This window comes from Equus przewalskii, chromosome 10, assembly GCF_037783145.1.
Source record: "Equus przewalskii isolate Varuska chromosome 10, EquPr2, whole genome shotgun sequence".
NCBI lineage: Eukaryota > Metazoa > Chordata > Mammalia > Perissodactyla > Equidae > Equus > Equus przewalskii.
The window spans coordinates 51,564,090-51,583,907 of NC_091840.1; the positions used below are offsets into that span (position 1 = coordinate 51,564,090).

Genomic DNA, 19,818 nt, shown 5'->3' on the forward strand with positions numbered 1-19,818 from the left:
GGAGGCAGTGTCTGGGTGTCTGGGCCCTGGAAACCCCTCTCACACACCCTTGGGAGGGGTGACAGGCTCAGACAGAAGGGAGCTGAGAAGAGGACAGAAGGAGGGTCAAAGCCAGCCCAGGACTCAGAGCACTGCCCCCTGCCCTGCTTAGAGTCTGCTCAGGTGGGAGGGCTGGTAGGGGTGGGAGGCAGCCGCACAGCCCCGGGGCTGAGAAGACAGCCCCAGCCGCTGCTTACCGAAGCTGTCCTGGTTCCAGCTGTAGGTGTAGCACCTGGCGACAGGGATGGGGATGGTGCGCAGCTTGCCAGGTTTTGCAGTGCCTGAAGAACAAGGCGGGCAGGGGGTGAGGCTGGGAAGGGCCTGGAGACCGGTCCTCAGCTGAGAGAAGAGACCAGAGATGGGAGAGGACCAGCCAGGGCCGCACAGCTGGGCGGGCCAGGGCTGAGCTGGAAGGCGGGATGCTGGCTCGCAGGCAGAGGGCCTTCTTTCAAGCCCACCGTGTAGATGCCATGTCTTTTATAAGCTGTGAGCACGTGGCCAAGTCACAATGTCTGTGCCTCATATTACAGGGTCCAAACGGGGAAACACTGGCACTATCTGAGCAGGTGTTTGTGGGAATGGTGTCTCTTCTAGATGGACTTGTAGAGAGGGTGTTTCCCAGGGGCTAGGTGGGGCCATGTGACTGAGGTGGGCTCAAAGGGATCGTGCAGACGTGATGTGTGCAACTTCTGCATTATCTTCCGCGTAAAACAAGCCCCTTGCCCTCCATTAGCTCTCTCTTTTCCTCCTCTCACGAGCCCTCACGTGACGGTAACCCAACCCTAACGCTGCAGACAGGAACCCGGCCCTGGGGGATGGGGGAGCCAGATGTTGAAGAACCTGTGTCCCTGACTGACTGTGTGGAGCAGAACCCCCAGGCCGACCGGGCTGCTCACCTGGGAGCTGGGACAGGCCGTGGGGAAGAGGGGCCCCGCTCTCCTGGGAGCCTCACCTAAGACACCAGGGAAGCCGGCTTTCTCTCCCACCGCCTGCAGCTTGGTCCTGAGCCACTGCCGCGCCTCCGCTGCATCCCCGATGCCAGATGCCAGCTCCTGGGCCTCTGCAGTCTCCGTGAAGATGTCCTCGAGCTCTGCCAGGGTCTTGGACTGAAAGCCCAGGAGGAGATAGGCTTGCTCCTGTACCACGGCCTGGCGGCCGACTTCTCCAGCTCCCAGGGTCTTATTGAGGGCAGCTGTGACCAGGCCATATCACCCACTTCTACCCACGGCAGCTGACCAAGGAGCCAGGTCTCCTCCCCCACTCCCTATTCTCAGCAAGTGGTCATGAGAGAAGCCCAGAGCCAGGGCACTGCAGAGTAGGGAGGGACTTCAGAGGTTACCACTGTGGCCCAGAGAGGGCAAGGGGCTGTCCAGGGCCACACAACCAACCTATTACAGAACCTGGCCTGGAAGCCAGGTCTTCCAGCTTCAGCCTAAAGCTCGTTCCTATACCACCCAGCCCATGCAGTCCTCTGAGGCTCTGTGCCCAGCCCCACTGCCCAGGGTGCCACCCACCTCGGTCAGGACCCAGCACAATAGAAACCCTCTCAATGAGGCCAGCCCTCCAGCCAGTGCCCTGCCATGTCACTCAGGGTGAGGGAGGCCAGTGTACCCGAGAGACCAGCACTGAGATGGAGCAGAGAGGGGACTGTGCAGGAAGGGGGTGGTGCTAAGCCCCAGGGCCCCAGGCACATACCTGCAGCCTGCAGTGCAGGCCTGGGAGGTCACAGTGGGCCCCAAAGGTGGCCTGGAAGGCATGCAGGAGCAGGGTGATGTAGGCGCTGTGGGGCGTGTGCCCAGGCGTGCTCAGCTTGTCGGCCACGGCGAGGAACTCGGCCTGCACCTCCACTGGGTTCAGCAAGAGCACGGTGCTGGGGGCCCAGAGGACAGGTCGTGGGCACTGGGCAGCCACACAGCTCACCCCTTGGAGGCCCGGGCCTCTCACAGCCCAGGCAGGGCCTGAGGCCAGGGGCTCGAGGGTCCCAGTTCCAAGAAGAAAGCTCATTGTCTACTTTTGACTATTTTTCAGCTGGTGTTTTCAAAGGCCTTTTAAAAATTAAACTTAATTTTCAAAAATAAATTTTACATTAATTTTAATCTAAATATTTTTCCTATAGGATATCTGAATGGATGCAAGATTACTCAACAGGACTGTATTTTAGGTGAGGTGGCTTGAAGCTGGGTGGTCATTTTGGGAGAAGGGGGAGGGAGCAGGGCACCCATGATGTGTCCTGCAGTGTGGCCTCAAGTTTCAGCCCACGCCCTGCTCTCAGGCCAAGGCTCTGGGCACAGGGTGACATCTGCCAGGAGGAAGGGGTGCCACGTCAGGGCTGCATCTGACTCCTCTGCTCCCAGGGGACGCCTTTACTAACTTCCAAAGCCATCACACGGGCTAGCATGGGCTGGGCGGGCGGGGGCAGCCGCCTCTGTCTCCCTTCTTCCTGGACCCCTGGCCCTGTCTCTCTTGGTGCCAGTGTTGCAATTTTTCATCATGTAAAATTTCAAACATACTCAAGTGTTAAGAGAACTGTGGACCCTAAGGTGTTGATCCGTCAGTTAACAGTTAACAAAACCTGGCTGTTCTCAGGTCACCCACGCCAACCCTCCATCACTGCATTTTTTTGAAGCGTATTTGAGCATCGTGGTATTACACCTATAAATGTTTTAGTATGAACTGCTCACACTTGCTCTTGCTCTCACAAACCTGCTGTGTTTAAACCCAGTGCATGGGGCCGGCCCAGTGGGGCAGCGGTTAAGTGCGCATGTTCCACTTCTTGGTGGCCCGGGGTTCGCCGGTTGGGATCCTGGGTGCAGACTTGGCACCGCTTGGCAAAAGCCATGCTGTGGTAGGCGTCCCACATATAAAGCAGAGGAAGATGGGCACAGATGTTAGCTCAGGGCCAGTCTTCCTCAGCAAAAAGGGGAGGATTGGCAGTAGTTAGCTCAGGTCTAATCTTCCTCAAAAAAAAAAAAACAAAAAACACCATAAACCCAGTGCAAAGAAGCACCAGGCAGGAGGCATTCCCACCAGTTTCTGTGGACGTCTGTCCCAGAGCCGGGCCCCAGGGTCAGGGCACAGCAACAGGACCAGGCTCTGTCCGAGTCCCCATCATTTGGGAAGAAACTAATTTTGATTTCTCTATTTGTAAGAGAAGGGAGGGGAGCTCAAGTAAGCAACCTCTAATGAACCCCTCTCCATCACTGAGTGCCGGATCATTCCTTCTGCAGTCATGTGCTGAGCTCCAGTGTGCAGGACCAGACCAGCCAGGCCCACGCCCTCACCACCTGCTTGCTTTCTCTGCACGCTTGTTCCCCACTTATCAATAACAGAAGTGAGACCATCTCCTTGCTCTAAGCTCTTTCTACTAACCTCTCTGTGCCTTAGTTCCCTGATCTAAAAATTCTTTCTCAAGGGTTGACATGAGGATTGAATGATATAGCGATGCTTATAACAGCACCCGGACCTCAGTAAGTGCCGGAAAGGCAGTGGTGTTTTCTTGCCATCCACCTGCCTCGGCCCACTGGAGATGTCTTGTTTGCTTACTAAACTAACCTTTACTAAACATTTTTATGTCCTTTCTGTCCCTCTCAAAATCTACCAAGGACTTTTGTGTTTGTTTTCACCTAGAAAGAACTCAATAGCTGTTTGCTCAGGGGGTGAGTGAGCATTGAACCCCCAGGGCTGAGGACGGAGAGGGGCTGACGAGGAAGAGCTGTGAGCCGGTGATGCTGGGTGCTCCAGGCTCCCAAGAGTCCAGGTGAGACGCACCCACACACCTGGGGACCTGCAAGGGCCCTCAGAATGGAGGCAGCTTCTCTAATGCTTTCCAAACTGCTTTACCCCTGAGTGGTAATGGAATCAATTTGGGGAGTCGCAACCAGAAATGCTTTTTAAGTGAAATGGAACAGAATGGGACAGGCTCGTCCTATGGGGTAGGGAAACGTTTCATGAAATTTGTTTCAGCTCTGTGTGTGTGTGTGTGTGTGTATACATGCTAGGCTGTCATATAAAATGCATTTCTTATTATAGGTTCTGGTCCAAAAAGTTTGGAAAATGCTGTTTTCATAATAGGCAGAAAGATATGGTAGAAAGAGCATGGGCTTTTGAGTAAGACTGAGGTTCAACTCCTGACTCAGACAGTTACTAGCTGTGTGACCTTGGGGAAATCACTTGACCTCTCTGACCTCCAGTTTCCTCATCTGAAAAGTGGGGGTGAAGTGAGGTAATGTGTGCCCAGCACCTGGCATGATCAATGCAGGTGGTTTTAACCTTTTTTTTTTTAAGTCTCAGATCTGTTTAGGAATCTGATGGAAGACCCCTGGTCTAGAAAAATGAACCTGTGCACAAAACATCACCAGCAGTTCCAGGGGTTTCCTGGTCCCCTTGAAGCCTGTTTGTTGGTGGCTGGGGTGGAGGGAGTGCAGCGATGGAAGGATGCTGGATGCACAGGGTGGGGCAGCGTAGGAATGGTGAAACTGGGGTAGGGAGTGTCCCCCATCCCCCACCCTGGTTCCCCCTCCCAAAGGGCACTCACACGGTGGAGGAGCGCTGATTCTTGATGGGCAGGCCCTGCTCGGCCCTCACCAGTCTCTGGTAGGAGATTCCTGCAGCCAAAAACCAAAAAGAGTTCATGGGTTTACCTGCTCCTCCAGTGATCACGGCCTTTCGCCTCTCGGCGAGCCCAGCACTGGAGAATTGGGTTGGAGACTCCCAGATGAGGCTCAGGGCAAGGGTAGATTAGACCTGTGGCCTCTGGGGCCCTTAACCGTCGACGATGCCCAGGCCCCACCTTGGCTTGACCCGCCTGGCAAAGCTTTGCTCTTTCTTCAGAGACTGTGGGTGGAGCACCCTGGGAGGAGAACCAAGGTCAGGGTCTCCTGCTGTCTCCTGCTGTCCAGTTATTCCTGGTTCCTGTCACTGTGACCCTTTCCGACCCCCAGGTGTCCTCCTGCAGAGGGTGTGCCAGGCACCCCTCGCCTATTTGCTCACCCTCAGCACCAGCCAGGTGGTGAGTTTCTGCAGCTTCTGCCTTCCCGTCAGCGTCCCACGTGCTCTCAGGGGACCCTCAGGGGACCGCGGTCTTGCCTGATGTCCCTCCCTAAGGCTGAGCCTCTGCACCACAGCCCCCCTCCCAGCCTTCCTCTCCAGCTTCTTCCACCTCTCCATCTCCTCTGACTTCAAACGTGCAGAGAAGAAAGGAGCCAAAGTTTTTCCTTTTTTCCTGCAACTTGACTCAGTTCTGTAGCTGGAAAATAGAGCCTTCACAGTGTGAATTGAGTTCTATGTCAACCACGGAGAGGAGACTAAACCGCATTTTGCTCTCCTCACCGACGAGGATAACAGAGGCGAGGGCTGGGATCCAGGGGGCAGGGCCACCCGGCACTGGGGCTGAGCTGGGAGCAGGAAGACAATTCCCTCGGGTTTAAGTGGGAAGCCAAGACTGGGGTTAGAGCCGGCTGTAAACAGAAGGCCGTGCTTTTTGTTTAGTAAATGGCAGAGAATTGCCGATTTATGCTCTTCTAATTTAGGACCTAATTGCTTTGATTTTGGGCCTTTCATTTGATGTTTCTCTTATGTAATTATGTAATTAATGTTAGGTCTGTTTTGATAGGGGAGTCCCTGACACCGTGGCTATTACTACCAGGACTTGGGACACCATCTGGTGGCCGCTCACGTGCATGACAGAGAAGAGCTCCCCTGGTCGCCCCCTCAGCCCCCCAGGAAAACGCTGTAGTGGAGGTGACGGCTCACCCCCCACAGGCTCCTGGCCACCAAACACACAGACAAGCAAAGTCTTCTCTTGACCCTCCTGCACTTTCACTCTGTAATGTTTTTAGCAGGTAACGCACAGCCCACTGACCCATCGCTTCACTCCAGTTCTGCCTCTACTGACCCGGGACACACAGTAGGCTGTGCTCCAGGGGCGGCAGCGGTGAGATGGCTCTCCCTCCACATCATGTTTCCCCCTGCACGCCAGCCGGCCTTCGGCTCCCCAGCCCACCGCCCTCCTGAAGCTTGACATGGCCTCCCCATCCCAAAGCCCAACGCCCCGACCTTCTGCTCCTCCTCCTTGAACCATCTTTTTTTTGAGTGTTTGATACTGTTGACCACTTTCTCCTTGGAGCTTGCTCTTCTCTATTAGTCTTCACGACAAGGAACGTTCGTTAATATATTTCTCTACCAGTCTGGTGATCTCAGGATCCTTGAGTAGACACATCTTGAGACTGCAGTGCAGTCGGACCCAGGAGCTGCTTCACGTCTATGCAGACTCCGTACAACTTTGTGTTTGCCTGGTTTTGCTGCTGGGGGCATTTAGGAGGATGTCTGTGCCTCTGGGTACACCTGCCCCAGAGGGAGTTGTTTGCAGAGTTGAATATTCTAGATACAATAGTTCCCAAGTGGGGCAGATATCACCAGCTGGAATTCCTCCACCCCGCCAAAGACACCCATCAAACACCCCCTCCTTGGATTCTCTTCATAATGGACCCCCCTGCTTCTAACAGGGTTTGGGGATAATGGAGCACTGGACTGGGGCCTGGGCTGGGGACCCATCAGAAAAGACTGTGCACTGTGAAGGGGGCTCTGAGCCTCTAAACTTTTGTGCAAACTGACTCCTTTAAGCTGGGCCACCTCCCTACCTGCTGGTGCGTGTGGTGAGGCTGGAATCGTCTCCCAGTGTCTGGTACGCCAGGCGGGCCTCTGTTTTCATTATGTTACCTAGTGGCCCTGGGAGGTGGGGACTGCTGAGGCGGGTGTGTGATGTCAGTCTCAGGACCACCCTCCCTCCATCCTCCCTCCCTCCACAGGGAGGCTGCATCAGGGGCCTAGGGCGATGGGGGCCCCTCTCCCATTGATCTCATCACGCCCCCTCCCCTGGGCACCTCAGCAGATGGGAACGACTCTCTAGGACTGGCTTCCTCAGACAAAGGCTGGTCCAAGGGCTGAACAAAAAATGTGCCTAGGTTGTTCCTATGTCAGGTCCTAGCAAGGAGGAAACAGAAAGAGCCACCTCGTCCAGGAGAAGGCTGGGGACTGGCAAGTGGGAGCGGGCAGCGGGCAGTCACAGTGCAGTTCAAACACCTTGCCCAGGCACGTGAGCCCCTTCACAATCCCAGCCTCCCCTACCCATCTAAGTTTCTGCCCTTTTTTAAACTCCTCACTAGAAATGGCCATTCTGCATAGGACAGCTGACTGTGAAGACAGAGGATGCATGACAATCACTGCTTGTGTCACCAAGCAGGAACGGGTACCAAGTTGATGACGCTCTTACAGACACATCCGTGACGAGAATGTGGCGCAGGGAGGCAGGCGGCGACACCCTGACCCAGCCGGCCTGTTAGTTTTCCCCTGCGAAGGCAAGGGCCACAATTCCACGGCTCCACAGTGCTCACAGGAACAGGGGAAGAAGCCCGGCCTTAACTGTACGGCCGTCCCAGCAGGAGACGATGCTGTGCTCCTCCTCTCCAGGATCCATGATTAACGTGAGCTCATGGTTGAAGGCTGGAGTCTGCTCTGCACCACACTCTGACACAAACGCTCCCGGAGATGGGTTTCTCTTATACTTTCCTCCTTTCTGGGGGTCCCCTGAGTGGCACCTTCCTGCCCCCTATCTCTGGGGTCCTGGGTTCTAGAGAGTCTGGAGGAATTGGGGACTTGAGTCCTGGGAGGGAAGGGGAAGCACAGCCTTTGGTGTGATAAATAAAGGTAGGGGTGGGGAGGACATAACACGGAAGGCTCAGAGGCCCTGACAGCTGGGAGTCTGGGAGCAGAGACCTGGAGGGTGGGAAGGGATGTGGGCTGTGCCAGGTTAGGAGGTGAGAGTAAGATACTGAGGGGAAGGAAACCACTGGGCAGAACTCCATGCAGGCAGAGTGGATTTGGTCCTTGGGATAAATAGGCCACTGGGGAAAAAAAGACATGCTGTTCTGTACAAGTACAGTGACCCCAGGAAAATGTCTGTGGGCTGAGGCCTCCGGCCTTGCAGAGCCACCAGGCCTGGGGGTGAGTGACATGAGACCTGCCACCCCAGCCCTTTCACCACCCTGCTTAAAGTCACCCCGACAGGACCAGTCTGGGTCTTCCAGCCTACTCTTATAGGAAGTCATATATGGCAGAGACTTCTAGGCATCAACCCAACACCCATACCTCTTCTTTACTAATAGGACACTGCATGATAGATCTAGTTGATAAGTCACATTTCTCAACCTCCCGTGCAAGTGTTGGGTGGGGCTTCTGGAAGACCCCTTTTTTCAGTGCCCCCATCACTTCCTCCTTTCTGTTAACTGGACTGGGCCAGATGATGGCCAGAGCTCCAGCAGCCATCTTAGACCATGAAGTGACCTTGATGGTGACGTTTCCTGCTAAGGATGGTGGAGCAGAAAGATGGGCAAAGGCTGGTCTGGAATGTTCGTGAGACCGTGTCAACCCTGGACTGCCTTCTACCAGATTTTTTATCTAAGAGAAAAATAAACCCCTATAAGTTTCCTTAATTTCCCCCTGTCTTTCAGGATCTTGACAAAACAGTCCTGATCAGTTACAGTAGAACGTCCCTCGATTTGGGGTGTCTGATGACATCCCAGGACTGGAATGGTATTAGGCATTTTTAGCAAGAATACCATAGAAGTGATGTTGTATCCTTCCTAATTACTATTTTTAATTGTAAAAATTTCTTTCATTGACATTGTGCTTCAGATATTCAAATTTTTAAGGGTTATTTGTAATGCTTTTGGGTTTGTTTTTTTTTAAGAAAAGCTGCTTTTAGTCAATCATGATTAGGACTTTAAAAAGTAGGGAGTGGATTTCAATTATAAGTTTACCTCTGCCAGTTGTGTTCCTCTCCTTGGGTTCTTATCAAAGTGGGTCAAGAATGAAATGAATCTCCCCCATGACATTGTGATATTATAAAAATATACATATGGTCTTCCTTCGTCCCCAGGCCTAGGAGAGATCTCCTAAAACCCTCATAATTTCCTGAGAGATAGGAGCATCTTTTGTTATTTAGAACAAGCCCTTTTAACCAGACCTGAGTTTATGCACTGAGGTGACTCTTGGTGGGCCCCTAGATAGCTTCAGGATGGAGGCTGGTCCCCTGAAGGAACCAACCATGTGATTAGAGGGTTGGAACTTTCAGCTCCACCCAATCTTCAGGGAGAAGAGAGGGGCATGGAGGTTGAGTTAATCACCAATGGCCATGATTTAATCATTCATGCCTACTTAATAGAATCTCCATAAAAACCCTAAACAATGCGATTCAGAGAGCTTCTAGGTTGGTGAATGCATTCACAGGCCAGAAGGGTGGTACACCCCAAGTCCACAGGGACAGAAGCTCCTACACATGGGAACTTTCTGGATCTTGCCCTATGTACCTCTTCATCTGGCTGTTCATCAGTATCCTTTATAATATCCTTTATATACTAAACCAGTAAATGTAAGTAAAGTGCTTTCCTGAGTTCTGTGAGCTGTTCTAGCAAATTATCAAACCTGAGGAGGGGGTCATGGGAACCCCCGATTTATAGCTGGTTGGTCAGAAGTAAGGGAGGCCCGGATTTGTGACTGGCGTCTGATTTGGGACCAGTCTGTGGGACTGAGCCCTCAACTCGTGCTAACTCCACGCAGTTAGTGTCAGAACTGAAGTGAATTGCTGGACACCCAACGATTGTCCAAAGAGTTGGAGAATTGGTTGCGTGTGGGGGAAAAAACCCACACATCTGGTGTCGAAGCTTTTTCTCACATCTGAGTAAAAACAACACAGACCCCCACCTACTCGGCAATGATGTTTTCCTTTCCTTGAAGGGGTTTAAACCTTTCATTCCATAATCAGAGACAAAAAGTGGAAAATGCAAATGCCTATGATCAGTAATGTCCCAAGAGAAACTTATTGCCACTGAAGAATATCCAGAATTCACCTGCTACCAGCTGATAGGCAGAACTGACCTAACCCAGGCTTGTTCGGGCTTTGACAGGAGGTCAGAGGTGGGAAGGCAGTAAGTGAAAGGAAAATGTGCAGGAGACATCGCCCAAGGGCGGAAGGTGCCGGGCTGCCGGACAGCACACGGTCTTCCCATCACACACAGTCACCTGCCTACGTCTCTCGGTAGAAACAGCTTTATGCAAACGTGTGAATGTGGCTTTGGGAGTCAAAGAATACATTTTTTGGAATCAAAAAGATGTGAGTTCGAGTGGCAGAAGTCTTGTTAGCTATGTGACCACAGGCAAGCTGCTTAACTGTCCAACCTTCAGTTTCATCCTCTGCAAGATGGGAATAATACTGACTGCCCAGGATGGTGTTCTGAGGATGCAGGAGACCAGCCCCCAGTAATGTAGAGTGCACGGTAAGCACTCAGTAAATGCAACCATCGCCATCACTGCCGTCATCACCATCGTCATCATCAACAATTACAGTCCTACTTTTGACAAGGAGGCCCAGAGAGCTTATGTAACCTGTCCAAGGTCATCGGCTACTAAGCGACAAAGCATAGGTCCTTGTCATACCAAGGCCCGTGTTCCTTCTCTCACACCTGGCTTTATGGCTTGGGCAAGAAACACTGAACTTCCCCGAGTCTTGGTTGTCTCACGTATGAAATGGGAATGATACCGCTTTTCCCTCTTACTCCAGAGGGCCGTGGCCTGGATGAGACGCAATCGTGGAGGTTTGTATCCTTTGAAAACTGCAGAGTGACCCGCACATGAGATGCCTGCTGTTGCCCCTCAGGATTACAGATAAATCCTTTGTAGGCAAGTATTGTGGTCTGCACAGCTGTGCCGGCATAGAGTAAATATTTCAACAAACATGTGGGCGGAACCCAAGAGGGCTGTGGTGGGCAGGCCCCGACAGCACTGACGTGAGGTTTCCTGCCGCCCCCAGAGTAGAGGCAGTAGGCGACCCTGTTGGGGGTGGAGTCAGGAAGAAGAGGAGGCCCACAGGCTTGATGACCCGCCAGCTTCCTCTGCCACCCAGCCACATCAAAGTGGAAGACACTGTTTCACTCATCTCCATGGCAACTGGCTCCCTAAGGCTCCATGGGTGGAGGGCCCGGCTCCCCAGGTCCCTTGTTATCTTCTCCCTGTGACCTTGCCAGGACCAATCTCTTCAGCCATCACCACCCCAAACCCTCTTGCCCCCAGCAACCTGAAATCAATATAAGCCAGCATTAACCCTCAAAACTGCTCTGAGAGGGAGGCATTATTATAGTCTTATTTTACAGATGAGGAAACCGAGGCTCCTCCACGTTAAATGTCTCTCCTAAGGCCTCATAGCTCCAAGATTTGAAACCACAAAGGTCTGGTACCCAGTTCTGGAAACCGCTAAGTGGTTCAGCCTCAGCCTCTCCTCCGAGAGCTCAGTCCGTGGCCTCCCTGCCAGACCCTCCCCACTTCTTCCCGTTGCCTCCCTCAGCTAGGATTACTGCGGGTGGGGCACTCAGCAGTAAGGCAAAAATGTGACCATCTGCCTCTAAAAAGTCACACTGAAGTATTTTCTAACGAGCCCACTTAAGGGTCACATAGAAGAAGGTAATTTGGGTTAACTTAACTATTTGCTATTGATGAGGACTCAGGTTCTGTGAAATTAGAGCCTAATTTGGGGATGTGAGATGAGTGATTTTTTTGTGTGTGTGTGAGGAAGATTGGCCCTGAGCTAACATCTGTATCTGATCCTCCTCTTTTTGCTTGAGGAAGATTGTCGCTGAGCTAACATGTGTGCCAATCTTCCTCTATTTTGTATGTACGGTGCCACCACAGCATGGCTTGATGAGCGATGTATAGATCCAGGGCTGGGATTCAGACCTGTGAACCCCAGGCCACCAAAGTGGAACATGCAAACTTAACTACTGAGATGAGTGATTTTTATTCAGTAGAAAAGATAACCTCAAAGATTACAGTTCTATTCTCCTATATAACATTAACTCATTTTGTGTCTAATTTTGCAGTCTTAGTTTAGCTTACCTGAGAAACTCGTATCAGTTTCTCATTCCCTCCTTTAAACCAGCTCTACCATCTTGGGGGTTCCCTCAGTCCCAAGTTGAATGCATCTTTGACTCAGGCTCACCACACATTTGTATGTGTTAGGTTTTTTCACTGTTGGAAGATGACTCTCTGACATGAGAAGGAGGTAATGGTTTCCTATTTCGGTTCTGCTTTCCCTGGAAGAGGAGAGGTTCCTAGCATGGGCAGCCCCGCCTGAGCCTCTCTCCCCCAAGCTTTTGCCTTCTCCCCTGTCACCAGCGTGTCTGAGGCCTCACATGGTCCCAGGGGCAATGTCGAGAGGAAGGCCCTCGGCAGTGAGTGACAAAGGTTCCAAGGGTCCTCCCTGCTGAGTCCAAAGGACCCTCCTTCCATTTCCATCTCCGGTTGCTGCTCTGCCTGGCTTAGAACCCCATTGTCCCAGAGTCTGGGCCTCACCACAGCTGGCCCCTCTGCCCCACATCTGCTCTCTGGGCTGCCCAGATGAGTTCTTTCTCAGTTGCCCACAAAACATCTTGAGGCATGGCGTGCATCCAGCTGAAGACAGCCAGTTGGTTCTATTTGAAACTGGGAAGCGGTCTCCTCGCATGCGGGGGACAGCCCTCCCCCAACCGCACATCTCCCTTACCCAATTCAAAGTAAGAAGGGTCATTTAGATCTTTGGTAGAGACTAAAGGCCCTGCCAAGGCATCTGCATTTTAAACCCTTTCTGTCTAAATTACAGGAGGGAAGAAAATCTTTGCAGTCTTGTTAAAGGAATTCTGGTCACCAGCAAGAAGCCCAGAAGCGATCTACATCTGTTTGTTTGGCAGGGCAGTGGGGAGAAAGGGAATGAAAGAGACTAACCTTAAACTGGCTTGTTCACTTAGGGCGCCCTAGAAAGTTCAGTTGGCAGCCTATCTATTCATCATGTGCCCGAGCACCTTTCCTAGTCCAACCCCTTCTCCTCAGGGCCTTCCTGATTTCTTAAGTTTCCCACCCAAGTCTCTAGCATGAGGCAGGTCTATGTAACAGGCAGACTGTGAGGGCAGCCTGCTCTGCTCCTTTGTAACAGCAGACAGCTGATTGGTTGGAGAAGGAAGTCGTGCACCCTCCAAAGGAATTTACACACAAAGCTTCAGTCCTGCGCTTTCTAGGGTCCATGGGTTGTTGGGGAGTAAGATTTGCTACTTCTGTCCTGTGTGTGTTTAGTGTGTATGATGAGAATGAAGTCCTGTAAGTACTAAACAGGGCCTGGTGCATATGTAGATTTAAAAGAAAAAAACAAAACTGGAATTACAACCTACATAGTATTTGGGGGCCTGCTTTTTTTACTGAAATTACTCAGCATCTTTTGAGCTCAGTAACTCTATTTCTACAATACATTTTTTTTTATTAATATTATGGTAGATTACAACCTTGTGAGATTTCAGTTGTACATTTTTGTTAGTCATGTTGTGGGTACACCACTTCCCCCTTTGTGCCCTCCCTCCACCCCGCCTTTTCCCTGGTAATCACTGATCAGTTCTCCTTGTCAATATGTTAACTTCCACCTATGAGTGGAGTCATATAGAGTTCGTCTTTCTCTGTCTGGCTTATTTCGCTTAACATAATACCCTCGAGGTCCATCCATGTTGCTGCGAATGGGCCAGTTTTGTCCTTTTTTATGGCTGAGCAGTATTCCATTGTGTATATATACCATATCTTCTTTATCCAATCATCAGTTTCTGGGCATTCTACAATACATTTTTAATGACTGGATAGCATTCCACCAAACGACTTTGCTACAATATGCTCACCTATGTACAATTTTTAGGTTTTTGGGAATTGGTTGATTATTAGAAAGAATGCAGCGATGAATATGCTTGCAGCTAAATCTTTGCTCATCCCTAATTATTCATCAGGATGAATTTCTAGGAATGGAATTGCTAGGTGGAAGCATATTCTTCTTAGTGCTTTAGAAAAGACAGCCCAGGGGCCGGCTCCGTGGCTGAGTGGTTAAGTTCGCGCGCTCCGCTGCGGCGGCCCAGGGTTCAGATCCTGGGCGCAGACATGGCACCGCTCATCAGGCCACGTTGAGGCGGCGTCCCACATCCCACAACTAGAAGGACCTGCAACTAAGATATACAACTGTGTACAGGGGGGGTTTGGGGAGATAAAGCAGAAAAAAAAAAAAAGATTGGCAACAGCTGTTAGCCCAGGTGCCAATCTTTAAAAAAAAAAAGAAAAAGATAAAAGAAAACACAGCCCGCTTTTCCTGACCAACACTGGTATTTTAGTTCTTTTTTTAATTTTTGCCCATTTGATGGGGGAAAAAGGTGTCTCACTGTTTCATTTGCATCTTCTTTATTACGAGGGCGGATGACTGTTTTGGGGGTGGTTGCTCAGACATTTATGGCTCTTTTTTGATGTGCTTGAGTCACGTCTTTTATTCATATTTCCATTGGTGTGTTTGTCTATTTTTTAACTGACTCCAAAGAACTCTTTATGGGTGTGAATATTAATTTTTACTGCAAATATTTTTCTTAGTTTGTCATTTACCTTTCGCTTATAGTGGGTTTTTCCATAAAAAAGCTTAAAATTTTCTACTCTCAAATATATCGGCCTTTTCTTTTATAATTTTTGCCTTGGGGGTCACGTTTTGTGACTCTTCTCTGCTCTAGCCTCATGTAACCAATTTTTCTTCTATTACGTTTACGGACTTGTTTTCCCACCCTTAAACCTTTAATCCATCTCCAAGTTATTTTTATGTTTGAGAGGGAACTCAATTTTTATTTTTGGAGATAGAATTCTAACTCAGGAGATAGAATTCCAACTCATTTTATATGGTGTGTCAATTATCCTAATACCACTTATTAAATGATCAATTTTTTCCATCATTGGTTTAAGGATGCCACTTTGTTGTATAATATTTATATATATCTAATCTATTTTTAGCTATTCTATTTTGTTCCATTACTTTATCCATTCTTATACCAATAGTGTACTATTTTAATAACTACAGCCTTTGTGTACCTTCAAAGACCCAGTAAAGGAAATATCCCATTCTTACTCTTCTTTAAGAATACATCAATAAATACAAAATAAATGCTACCGTAGAGCATTTATTTTTTCAGATAGACTTAATCTATCTTATTAAATTTTAAAAGATACTGTTGGCATTTTGATTGCAGTTAGATTTATTTCCATAATACCTGATGTTATCACAATACTGATTCAATCTAACCACGTCTCTTAAATTATTTATCCTTCAGTTAAGTTTGTTTTCTCTGTGTAAGTTATTCACGTTTTGTAAATTTCTTTTACATTTTTAGTTGCCATTGTAAATTTCTTTTTCTCATTATGTTTTCTTACTGGTTGATGTTGTTATATGGGAAAGCTCTCAGCCACCTATCTGACAGTTCTCTGGGTGATTCCCTTAGTCTTGACAGATAAGCAATTGTTTGATCTCTGCGTAATTAAAATTTTCTCTTCCCCGGAAGAGGAAACACTCTTTATTTTTGTCTTTTTGCATAGGCAAAATACTTATAAGCATGAAGAGGAAACTTATTGACTTAAATGGAAATACCTCTAGTATTTCACTGTGGGCTATCACCTTATTAAGAATACTTCCATATATTAATGGTTTCCATACATTAGAGGGGTTGTGAATATCAGGAATGGATGTTGAGTTTTATCCAATGTTTCAGAGGTTCAGAGGCATCTACTGAGATGTTTATGTGACTGTTCCTTTGAGCGGCCGATGTGATGAATTACTTTAACATGGGGCCACTTCTCAGTCAATCAGACTTAATTATGTTTCCTTTTGCTCTACAATAGTTCTCTCAGACCTCATTTTCATGTCTGTTATAGCATCTGCTATAATTTCTCAAGAACTCCTACTTTTCAGAACGTGCATATGAAAACTTGGACAGCACCAGGCCCTGTCTGCACTTGTCATGGTGCCCAGCAACCTGTCCATTCCTAGCGCCAGCCACCTGCCCTGGCCAGAACCAAATCTATCCACACGTGCATTTCCCTATTTGCTCCTGAGGCAAAGAGAACAAACAAGGGCCTCTGTCAATATTGTGGGGGCTTCTCCGTTTGGCCTGGGCAGCCCCTGAGACCCCCTGGCTAACCAGAGCACAGGCACAGACCGTGTAGTGGGGTCTCCTTGCCTTGCACCTCGGCTCAGCTTCCCCTAAGAATTCATCCTGGAATTACTGCCTGTGTTCACTGCTTTCAGCCAGCTGATGCTCACACGCACGGTGCACACAGCACCAGGAGGAGGAGACTCTAAGGTGTGAAGCAGGCCCCGGGCAGAGATGAGCTGAAGGATGTGAGGTGAGGAGGGTTGTGGCCAAAGGCCAGTTTCAGGAGAACTGGAAACCTCCTGACCGTCTGATCCCTGCCCCACGTCCCGGCTGCCTCTGCGCTTACCTGGGGCCTTGAGTTCAGCGTCGATGAAGGTGAGCAGCTCCTGGCAGATGCTGCAGTAAGGGACAGGCCAGGTCAGGAACCGGTGGTAGGTTCTGGCTGCTTTCAGAAGGAGATCTGAGTCTGGCGGGAAGTGTGGTGTCTGGGATGGAGAGGGAGAGGCAAGCAGAGGGGTCTGGGTGAGAGAAAGCTCACAGATATTCCAGAACAGACCCTGCTCCTTTTAAGGAATGTTCCACATAGGGCACACATTTCCTGGCAGCAGTATGTCCAAGGACAAGGTCAGGAAGAACTGGAAGTTACCCACAGGGAGTGAGTTACAGATGGGCAAAATGGCGCACAGGAGTGTCTCTGTTATGAGGGCCTTGTTTTTACCAAACAACACAGTTTAGCCCACACATGAGAGTGGCGCTCTGAAAAGCTGTCACCTTGGTGTTCATCCAAATGAGTGGCAGCAAGATGCCACTGCTGCTACTCATTTTGGGGAATGGTCTTCAATGCCTAAACCACCTTTATTTAAATAGCCTCACTAGAGGCAAACGTTTCTTCTTCCAAGTGCATTGGCTCAATGCACACGGAGTCATTTGGTCTCACCGGCCCGGATGACACAGGATGATCACATCGGGTGATACTGACCACCGGGGTACAAATTGTGGTGGACATAAAATCTCTCAACAGAATCTGTTTTGTGGCTCGTGAACACACTGTGACAGCAGCTCCTTCATGGGAGCCCAGACATGCTAGGCACAATGGCGTCCATGAGGAGTTACTGGGGGCCTCTCAAGATGGCTGCTCTGAAGCCATCAGAGGGTTGACACCCATTTCAAGCATCAATGTTTGCCAGTTTCTTTCTCTGTGTCAATCTCTAGAGGTGTGAAGGCTATGCCCCCCATGGCGGTCATTCTTGCCTCTCCTCTCCTGCCTCCCCCAGCCTGGCCCATCCTGGAACTTACACAGAGGACGGTGGAGTAGAAGAGCAGGGCCAGGGGCGCAAGGAGGTCATAGGTGCCCTTCTCTTGCACCTGTGGGGAGGACGAGACAGGAGGGGTGAGGCTCATTCACAGGGTGCAGAACAGATCAGCCCTTTCTTGCTCTATTTCCTTTTCTTCCTTTTTTAAGTGAAAAGCAGTGTAACCACAGACAAAAAGAAGCACTCATAATAACCCCCTTCCAAACTCAACCATGGTCAGTGTTTCAATGGAATTCTCCTTATACCATTTTTCTGTATGTATTCTCCTCTGCAAAGTTGTAATCAGAGTGCATACATTTTTACTCTTAATGTCTTTTACACATAATATTATGAATGAATTTCCGTTTTCCTACCTGGCCTCTAGGATCATCTTTTTTTTCCCTTCTGGTTATACATTTACCTGTTACTGTGTTGTAAATATTTTTTTCCAGTTTGTTGTTTGTCTTTTAATTTTATGAATTTTTTTGATGTACAGAAATTACAAATTTTAATTTTTTCATTTATGGATTTTTGCTTTTGCGTACAAGGATCACATAAATATTCACATATATTTTCTTTCAAGCTTCACTTTCTTAAATTTAAATCTTTAATCTACCTAGAATTCTACCGCTGTAGGGTGTGAATTGGGAATCTCTGTATTTTTCCAAATGTTTAGTCAATTTCCCCTAAAACAATTAATAAATGTTACGGATCCAATTTTATTATATATTAAATTTTGTTTATACCCTTGGTTTTTTTATTAGCTGCATAATATTCCTTCTGGTAGATCTCTGTAATTTATTAGCTTCATCTTAGACATTTAAGATTATTTTCTTTCTATTTTAAATACTTTTGCAAGGGAAACCTTTGTGCACATTTCTTTTTCTATACTTTGGATGCTAGGATAGCATTCAAGAAGTGAAATCAATGGATCAAATACTATAAACATTCTTACGATCTTTAAAATGTATTGCCAAATTGCTTTCCAAAAGGATTTTGCCATTTACCACATCTCGTATGTATGAAAGTACCAGTTTCGCTATAACCCTTCCCTGCATTGGTTATTATAATTTTTTTTGCTAATTTGCTAGGCAAAGGCTGACTCACTATGGTTCTATTTTGCATTTATGTTATTATAACTGAAGCAACATTTTCCCGTATTTGTTTATAAGTTCTGTTTACTCTTCTTTGAATCATCTCTTTGATAGAGCCCACCCACCACACCACATACGCACACGATTTAGAATGCTTTCGTCAAAATGCTAAAGGTCTCTCAGCCCATTCTGGAACCCGGGGGGGTTGAAGACACACAGAAAGCCCCGCCATCTCCGCTGTGCCTGTGACCACAGCAGGCTCAGACTTAGAATTCTCCTTCTCTTTACCCTGAACAGACTGTGTGTCCAATACACCTGCTGCTCAGTCCTGTCTCCAAAGCCCTCCCCTGCTGATGCATGGTGCTTGATCCTTTCTATCTGGGTTTGTAAGTTCAGCACTCCAGAGGTGGTTTGGCTCTTCTGAGTTGGTCTGCTGGTAAATGGTGGTGCCAGAATCGGAACCTGGGGGTTCTTGATAAACCAAGACTTTCAAAGGGACAGCTAACTGAAAAAGTCACATGTTTTCCAACTCAGTCATGTATTAAAAAAACCCAAAAACTTAAAAGAGAATGCTTTATAAAAGAGAGAGAATCCTCTTTAGGGACGCATAGCTGTTCTGGAACCCAGCCCGGCTCAGCATTCGATGCGCTTCTCTTCTTAGTCAGAAAAGCCTATTTATTGAACTGTTAGAGGAGGTCTCAGTTTATCTTTCTAGTCAGTTTTCTCTTTTGTGTCTTTGTTCCTATGGATCTTTTTGAGGAAAGGAATTTGGTCGAGCTTCCTCTTTCCTTTCTACTCAATTCTTTGACTTACAAGCAATATCTGTCTTAAGAAGCAGCTTAAACTCAGGACCTTGGTTTACATATCTCGTGTTCTTGTTGAAAAGACCACACCTGTTCTTAGAAACTTTCAATCCACAAGCATGCCTGAAACAGAAAGCTTCTGAGTTCCCAGTGCCTTTGCCAAGCCCTTTGGTGGTCCAGGCACCCCAGAAATGACATTTGTTGGTGATCTATCCGTCGACTCTATAAGGCCGATCCCAGCTCTGCCCTTCAATGCCCTCACCTCTCGGGTTTTCTGCAGGATCTGTTCGAGGAGGATAAGGAAGTGGCCCGGGTCCCTGCTGACCAGCTCCTGCAGGCTCCAGCAGTTTAGACACAGCCCAGCTGGAAAGGGAGAGAGAGACCAGTGGTCAGTTTGGGGTTGGAGAGATGTGGGAATCCCTGGGACTGTACTGGGGCTTTCCTTTCTAAAGTAAGAGTCTCAGAAAATTCTGGATCAACTCTCAATCCTATCATGTCCCATCAAGACATAATGACAACTTTCTTAGTCCTGCATATACAGGAGGCTCAAGAGACACAGAGATGGGATGGGATCCCC

General features: G+C 48.8%; 1 protein-coding gene across 4 annotated transcripts in view; it reads right to left on the bottom strand.

Moving 5' to 3' along the window:
• Positions 1-19,818, bottom strand: part of PIK3R5 (phosphoinositide-3-kinase regulatory subunit 5) — a 72,040-nt gene that overhangs the window by 7,971 nt on the left and 44,251 nt on the right. For 3 of the 4 annotated variants that reach the window (XM_070563416.1, XM_070563418.1, XM_070563417.1), the window contains 7 exons: positions 19,504-19,604; positions 17,349-17,417; positions 16,399-16,537; positions 4,574-4,643; positions 1,735-1,909; positions 992-1,145; positions 237-320 (listed from right to left, as the gene is read on the bottom strand). In XM_070563416.1, the coding sequence (XP_070419517.1) occupies positions 237-320; positions 992-1,145; positions 1,735-1,909; positions 4,574-4,643; positions 16,399-16,537; positions 17,349-17,417; positions 19,504-19,604 (792 nt within the window). Of the gene's footprint in view, positions 1-236; positions 321-991; positions 1,146-1,734; positions 1,910-2,742; positions 2,880-4,573; positions 4,644-16,398; positions 16,538-17,348; positions 17,418-19,503; positions 19,605-19,818 lie in introns of those variants that run through there. The other variant, XM_070563419.1, reaches the window with a different exon arrangement.